Here is an 8551-nt window from a genome sequence, read left to right on the forward strand (position 1 = left end):
ACATAGCATGAAATTAAAACAGATATTTAAGAGATTGTGAAAAAGTGAAAGAACCATGAAGTGTACAGGAGATTTCAGCATAATAGGAATGGGCAGAAGCAGATATCTGGAGCAGAAAGGCCAGAAAACATCAAGGGAAAGACAAAGATCTTGCTGGCCAGAGATGAGACTGAGAAAGGGCATCAAACAAGAGACAGGATCCCTTGGCATGGGTAAAGGAAGTCTACCCCAGGTGATAAATGTTCTTCAGTTTCAAAAGGCAGACTGGCCCAGCATCTGATAGCACAGGGGATGCAGTGACAGTAAGCTGTGATGAATGGGGTGTGTGGACTTAAAAAGCCTGTACATTTTGGTAGTTCTGCCCTTATAAGTGTCCCAGGTCCATTCTCCATCACTAATGATCTCATGCACAGCTGAAGGATCCTCCCAGACTTGAGCCAGTTTTCACAGAAGGTCATCCCAAAAGGAGAGACTGGCCAAAATGCAAGACATTAATTCTCTCTCTCTCTCTCTCTCTCTCTCTCTCTCTCTCTCTCTCTCTCTGTGTTTGTGTGTGTGTGTGTGTGTGTCTGTCTGTCTGTCTGTCTGTCTCTGTCTCTGTCTCTGTCTCTGTCTCTCTCTCTCCTTTCTTTATGGGAGTAGTGCCAGTAATCATGACCCAACATCTCCCCAGAGCTCAGGACAAATACAACTGACCATGTCATACCTCTGAGACCATCAATTATGGAACATTGTTATTTCCAGAGTAGAAATTCTGTATTTGTTATATACTCCAACATTGATTTTTTTAAAATCCAGCTTTGGTAGTAGTACCACCTTTAAGAATGGCAGCCTTAGATTCCAGTAAAGAACATGCTGGAAAGAGGCGAACCGTAGTTATTGAACCCTTCTTGGGATCCACTTGTGAAATCATATAGTCTGCCTGGTCCAGTAGGCTATGGCCTTTTTGGGGACAGTCTAAATCCAACAATAAACTACTGTGTTAATATAAAGGTTCAGCTCTGTCATCTCAATCGAAGACAAAAATAGAAAGGCCATTGTTCTTCAGAATTCCTACACAGCCGTTAGAACCTTTCTGAGGACTACGTCGCAGCTCACCTTCTCCATTTACCACTATCTTGCTTCCTTCTCTTCCCTTCCATAGAAGATGATCCCAAGGGTGTCCCTAATACATTTCTTTCACTCTCCTCAGAGTCTGCTGTGGGGGCATACAGCTTGAAAATCAAATATCTTCCACTAGGGTGCCTTAGAAATCCTTAACCATGCCTTACCTAACAATAGAGATGCCTTGATCAATCCACACATACATATGCATGAATGCATATGCAATTACATACATACATTACACTTCAGCCAGTAATCAGCAGCAGAACTGAGGTTGACAGTGCCATTGATCCCTTATTATCATTCCTTAACTAAAAATTCTTGCCATTATATCAATGTGTACCACCCAGTTTTCTCAACCTTAACCAGTACTTTTTACACAATCATCTCTCATGAGAATATGAGTTCACAAGCACATGAATTTGTTAGTTTTGTGTTATGGCTAATTCCATAGTGCTTTAGACCAGTTTGGATGACTGCAATTTTTATAAATATTCAGAATTGAAGTAATATTATGTTCTTTGATAACAAATAAAAGCTACCTTGATGATAACTAACATCTTGTCATCCTAAAGGGTTCAAAGCACAAATCACTCAGTGTGGTCTTCATAACATCTGAACATTTTGGCAACATAAATTATGTAATTTAGCCATGCATTATGGTATATTTGTTATCTACAAAATATAGGAGAAAAACCACAGCAAATCACAAAAACAGCTAATGACTAGATTTTTGGCAATGCTGAAGAAGCACAGACCAGGGAAATTTCTTGTTCAGAATATGGCATTTAGAGCTCTCATCTGTCATTATGTGTTTGTATCTCCTATCTCTTCAAATACCAGCTGTACAATGTCACCAAAGCATCCCTTCTATCATTACACTCAATATGAGACATTCACAGGGAAAATCCTCACCACAATTTCACCCAGACTCAAGTGGCATTAATCTCCACAAGATTGCAAACAGACATGCAAGTACACCTTCTGAGATTGTAACAGCTATGGCCACTGGGCATAGAACATCAACTCTAGCTACAGAGTTATAAGTCAAATTGACTTATTAGGCTCCCAGAGCCTCAGAGCCTCTTGGACTTAGCAGCCAGTACCACAAATTCCCATCTATGGCAAACAAGATGCCTGTTATCTCTTATGAGCTGCTGATCTTACCTTTGGGAGAAATATGTCTCCAGGTTACTGTAGGCTCCGGTCTACCTGTGGCTATGCAAGTGAGGCTGATGTTGTTCCCTTCATTAATGGAGATATCTGAAGAAATCTCTACAATTTTGGGAGATACTGTGGAGAGAAAACAGGAAGAAGGACCATAAAAATACTGCTAACAAATCTCTTTGCTATCTTAAAATAGAAGCTAACAGAATAGCGAAAGATGAACATGTATGAACTATACTTGCAATTTAAAAAATTAGAAAACTTACCTTAAATGTAAAGAATATCTTACCTTGAATTTAGCTTCCATTTCAAATTCAAAAGCAAAGTAGGGAAGGGAATCAACTCTACTCCAATACTGCAGTAACTCTTCCTCTAACTGTACCTTCTGTCTCCACTTGCATCCCCAACGACACACACCCCTCCAACACAGGTCTATGAGTCATTCTCCTCATAGAATTCAGAGATGGCTTTATGTAATGCAGTTTCAATAAAGCATATCTCTACTCTAGTAGCTTGGATTCTCTCTGTTGTTACCAGAATCTCTAGGCCAACATATAAGGTCATTCAGAATCAAGCATCAACTTATTTCCCCAGGTATCCTCAGTGGCCTGCATCTCCATTCACCCATGCTTTGTTCCCAACACAGTACGCTCTTTATGTTCACTATAGAGAGTCTATATTCTTCCTTTTATCCTCTGTAGATAATCCTCTAAAGCCCAGGTCTTTGTTATCTACCTCACTATCGACCTGTTCCCAATTACCAACTCAAATTTATTTCTGCTTAGTCACCACATTCCAGAACATACTAGACACAAATGACTAGACACTCAGATCAGTGAGATATGATATGATGTAATATATTCTATATGACATGACTTGAACCAAGACATTCTCCCAAATGCCTAAAGTTGAGGTGGACTCTTGCTTCCTTGGCTTCAGTCTTTGACTCTGAGTTACCTTTGAAGGCTGGATACTTCTGGGCTCTTCCCACTGAGTTTCACAGAAGAATCTCCTAGCAGTCTGACCAAGCAATGGTTTATGCGGCCTATCTCATGCTGGGACATATGTCAGAAGCTTGTTCTTGCTTTAAAACTGAACCTACTTCTACACTGTCAGCTTTGCCATAGACAATATGATATTTGATTCTCCATGTGGTCACTCATTTGTCTAATTTGTCAAATGGTCTGTACTTCAAGAAGATAAAGTGACAATTCCTTTACTGAGCTCTCAGCATCTAATCATGGATTTAATCCACTACATTATACTTTTTTGCTTAGAGTCACCTATTCAATCAACCATGTGTTTTCTGACAGCCTGAGGCTGAACCATATCTTCCTCATATAGGTATCCATAGAAGTCCAACTAATATTTATAGCACCCATATTCACACTGGGCGATTTCCTCTCCAAAAAGGGATATGATGAAAGGATGTCCTCCCATCCTTTCTCCTTGTCCTCCATTCTCCATCATTTTCTTCCATTCGTGTCCTGCACTCTGCCATGTAATATACTCATGACTTACAAGCATGGCTTGTGTTTTGTCCCCTTTTCTTCTACCCTTGTTGCTGCTGTGTGTATTCAGATGCTTCTCTCTGACAGTGCCTACTAGAAGCCCCCATCTTGATGAATTTCTACCCCTTCTGTTTCAATATAAGGTCTTAAAGAAGAATCTTTTCATCATTTGATCTTATATTTTTCATGCAAACAGTGACTTTTATACAGTAAGTAATATTGATCAATTTTAGACTTAAATTCACATTGAATGTCTAGTAAGGATGGAAACAGACAGAGAAAATGAGAGAGGGAGAGAAAGAGAGAGACTGTCTGTCTATCTCTCTGTGTCCACCCCTGCATATTAAGATAGAAATAAACTATAAATAAAACAGTGTGGTGGGAGACTCACTGTTCCACAGTCTAGGATACTTAAGATCTCACACTGTAATTTGGGGATGATGATTAAGTCAGAGTGTGCCTCTCAGGATGGAAAGGCAATTGATATGTTGGTGACTAAGCTTCTCCTTCACTGACTCCTCAACATAGGAATTTCTAAATTCTCTTAGTTCTACAGTTTTGCAGAACTCTTGCAGAAGTAAAAAAGTTTGTTGGACTTTACTCACAGAAATTTAACTAGTGTTTCTTCCTGCTGGACTCTTGATCTAGCTCTGGTCCCCAGCCCTTGCCCATTTGTGGCACTCACAGATCCTTGCTTGTTTCTTAGAGCCCAGGCTTCCTGCAGTGTCTGTGCTGGCCTTGCAGACATTGCTTCTACCGGACAGGTAAGTAATTTATTGATCTGTAAAGCACTCTGAGATTCTCTGCAAGGGATTATGTCACGCCAACACCATGCAATAAAATAAAAAATGATGGACTTTGCGAACACAGGGTGATTCAGGGGTTGTAGTTGGAAGTGTACGTAAAGTACATTTTAAGTGGAAATCAGGCTGGGTAATGAATTATTCTTGCTTTGGAAGGGCTGACTGGGAGTTCATTTTCCTGGCTTCCTACATGATAGCTAATCTGCTAATCATACACTGGAGAACAATGGACAGGCCCCAAGTGGCATGGAAGGTAGAGTGGGCCAGAGCTGTCAGCACAGTAAGTACATTAAATGAGACAATCATACTTTGTGCTTGGAAGAATCATCTAGAATCATCACCTCCCCACCCCTGTCAATTATAACTGGAAAGTATCCAGCTCATGAAGAAAACATTGGAGAAGTATTTGCCACCTTTTATAGCTAGCCTAGCAGCAGAGTTGGAAGGAAGCAAACTGCCCTGATGGATCCAAAGGAGAAGCCATGCTTGGTATGGGGCTCAGGTGACAACAGGCACAACAACAGTGATAAAAGTTACATCAGTGAGTGCAGATGTTCTGAGATGGAGGGTGTAATTTTCTAGGAGGTAACTTACAGCCCACAGTCAGCTTTAAGATAAAATTAGAGGCTCAAAGCAACATGAGGACTTGAGTTCTATCCTCAGCATCTCCCTTAAAAAAATTAAATCGAGCTGGCAAGGAAATACTATGATTTTTAGCTAATTCCTGCTCATAAAAAAAGACTTGGGTAAGTAAGAGATCGGCTCCCTGTATTTCACACTGTTTCCATGGATACCTTCGGTATCTTACTTCCCTTAATGTGGGCTGTTAGAAACATAGCGGAATTGCTTTGTTTGCTTGCATTTATTCACTCACCCATTCATTCATTCTCTTGTCAATATTCATGAGTCACTTTCCATACGCCAGCATTGTGCTAAGCGCTAAGAACACAAAGTCCTTTTCCCTAAGGATAATGTGATCTAAAGTTATAAAAACAGACAGAAGAATCTAATCCTTTGAAGTATTGTGACACAGAAGGATTTATCAAATGTTATGGGAACACAGAAGTTAGATTCCTAAACTTGACTGTGTGTGGGTGTTGCATGACCCTTTTTGGACATGTGACAGATATGTTAAGTTTTACAGGGCTCAATAAATGTTGACCAGGTCCGAGGAGGAGAGGAGGAAAGATTTGTTAAACAAAAACATGACATAAAAAAGGCATCATTAGTGAAATTTTTGTGCCTAGACATAATCAACTATTGTTGGAAGAGATTTCTCTTTGGAGGCTCTGCCAAAGGCACAAGGTGCTTGCAAAGACATTCTCTGTATACAATTTGTGTACTAGGTATATTATGATATGCAGAATATACTATGTACTTTCAATATGTTTGAGGAAAGAATGCATTGAAAACATTCAACTAAGTTGAATGATGTAGCAAAACGGACCTCAAAAATCATGTGTGGTTGCAAAACGAAGGATATGTGTGATAAGTTCTGTGAGCTGGAAAGAAGGATGACCACAGTGAGTGGGAGAGTTAGAGACGGTTTCATCTCACATGAGCATCCACATGGTTGGATGGAACCATGCACAGAGACAAAAATGGAGCTGTATCACAGGGATCAGAAATGCACCGGCATGAATGAGTAGGCAAAAGTCCATGAGATACATGAAATACAATTGACCAGTAGGAGGCTTGAGATGCCAGTTGGTTCTACCAGGCCACCTCCTTCATCTACAAAAGAGAAATGGTTCTATGAATTCTGGCCTTTGAGGGGATCTTCTGAGGACTTAGAAAACAACTCTCTGAAATGTCTTGAGAGAATTTCCAGGAAACACAAGGCACTCAATAAGGGAATGTTATGCTGCACATGGTTGGCAAACTTGTGTGCAGTGTCAACCCAGAATAGACAGTCAATAAATTTTGTAAGGATCAATGAAAACAGAATACAAGATCAATGAGGTAACAGGAAACCAGATTGTGGAACAGCCTGAAGGCCTAGGTCTTGGATGGTTAACTTTAATAGGCTACAGCAAGTATTTGATTTTTTTTTTAAAAAAATATAGAATGCTATAATTTAAAGGTTTTTTTTTAATTTTAGAAAAAGTCTGTTAACCATGTGTCAGAGAACTGGGAGAAATTAGAATTAGCAAAAATCTGTCTACAGGAATGATGTTCAAAGCCTGGATTGAAATATTGGCGCTACAGAGATATAGTGGGTTAAAGAACAGGGCCAGGTAGCATAGATGGGACTTACTGATGGCCCAGACAGAGAAGCTCAGAGGAGCAAGTGCCTTTGTCGAGGACATTAGTTAGATGCATTCTGACTTGCACGTGCTAGTGGGAAAAGTGCTGGGGAGGGGGACAACTGGAGGACAGCTAGGCAGAGCATCCTGTTAGATTTGGAGTGCCATGACCAAGGGACCAAGAGCACATTGAAAAATAAACTGGGAGGGACTGAGAGAAGGAGCCACAGACCAAATCTGCCTTACAGATGCTTGTCGTTTTCTGTACTTGTATGTATTTGATAACTGAAGGCTTTTGAGATCTGAATCTAAAATATACCAATTATATAAACAGAAAGACTGAGAAGTATTTAGGCTATATTTAGGAAGAAAGCCAGAAGTCAGGTGAACCATATTCTGAAGATAAAATTCCACATTTAATACATTTTATTAAGGTTTCATCTGGCTATTACTGAATTCTAATTCAAATATGTAAATAATTAAATAAGGTAATTATTAAAACAATATTCTGAGGAACTTTCCTATTTCTGGTTTAGTGTACAGTGCCCAGGTGTTGAGATTTAATAATTATGTCATTAATAAATAGCAATTTGCTGTTTTTAGCACACAGTAGATATCCTATTAAGTCCAAATTAAGATTCTTTATTAAGCACTGTGCAGTCCTATGAGGCTGAGAATGCACATAAATCCTTGGACCAGGTATTTCCCAGAACGCCTGCAGATCTATGCCTCCCAGATGGCTTCTATTGCTGCCAGAGGAATCTTCTTTCACTAGAGAAGGTTTGGGTTGCTCAAAGCTACTCGGGACAGTTTTTGAGCCTGGGGTTTTATTGCTGTTGTGTCCTAAAGTCTTCTGAATTTGCAGTGTTAAAAGGCCAAACCTAGGGTACCAGCAATGTTTTTGGCTTCTAGACCTCAGGGAGACCCTCCAGGCCATGATAACAGCATGATGCAAAATGTGGAATGTGGATGGGGAAGCTGTTGAAGATGTGGCCGCTGTGCAACACTCAAATTCTCCTGTGAAGCTGCTTTGCTTAGGAATGCATCAGGCTGTGTGACAAGATACGGGAGTATGTTTTCCCAATCCAGACTGAAATAGAGTGATAACTCAGCCAGGAGCATGAAGAAAACTTTCTAATCCTAGAAGTCCTTTTACGAAATGTTTCCCATCTCTTTGCTAGCCTCACTCCAGGTATCTTCTTTGTTGCCTCTAGTCCTAAAGTATTCCCAACTCTTCCTATTCAAAAGTCCCTCCATGATTTTCCCTTTTTCTTTGCATAGATTGTCTGTCCTAGCCTTTATATCCTGACTCCTCAAATAAATCTTCCACAGCCATCGTTTCTAAGATAGAGTCCCCACATCAACTAATCGTTGCACAGTTATTTACTCTGTGGTGCTGAGGGATTAAGTTCACTGCCTTTGACATGATGAGCAATCGCTCTTTCACAGACATACACCTTCAGGTAGGCCTCTGCTGAAGGAAGTGGAAGCTGTCCTAGTTGTCTTGTTCACCAAATTACAGAGTACATACCATCAAGTCCAGGAAATTTCATGTTCCACAGACAGACACGCTTTGAATGAATGGGTGTTTTTGCAAGGCTGAAAGGAAATGTGGACAAACAGAAGTCCAGGCATATCCTCAAGATTTACATGCTGTATACAGCGATGATGACAGTCACCAGTTTTCAAACACCTGCTGTACAAGTGGAGATATATATAT

The 8551-nt window shown here is 40.1% G+C and overlaps 1 protein-coding gene across 5 annotated transcripts in view; it reads right to left on the reverse strand.

The window, feature by feature from the left end:
- Window positions 1–8551, reverse strand: part of Ntm (neurotrimin) — a 401200-nt gene that overhangs the window by 109420 nt on the left and 283229 nt on the right. For 4 of the 5 annotated variants that reach the window (XM_028763792.1, XM_028763791.1, XM_028763790.1 and 1 more), the window contains exon 3: window positions 2272–2397. In XM_028763792.1, coding sequence (XP_028619625.1) covers window positions 2272–2397 — 126 coding nt within the window. Of the gene's footprint in view, window positions 1–2085; window positions 2089–2271; window positions 2398–8551 lie in introns of all 5 variants that reach the window. The other variant, XM_028763789.1, reaches the window with a different exon arrangement.

The sequence above is a fragment of the Grammomys surdaster genome, unplaced genomic scaffold (assembly GCF_004785775.1).
Source record: "Grammomys surdaster isolate TR1022 unplaced genomic scaffold, NIH_TR_1.0 140, whole genome shotgun sequence".
In the NCBI taxonomy this organism is placed as follows: Eukaryota; Metazoa; Chordata; class Mammalia; order Rodentia; family Muridae; genus Grammomys; species Grammomys surdaster.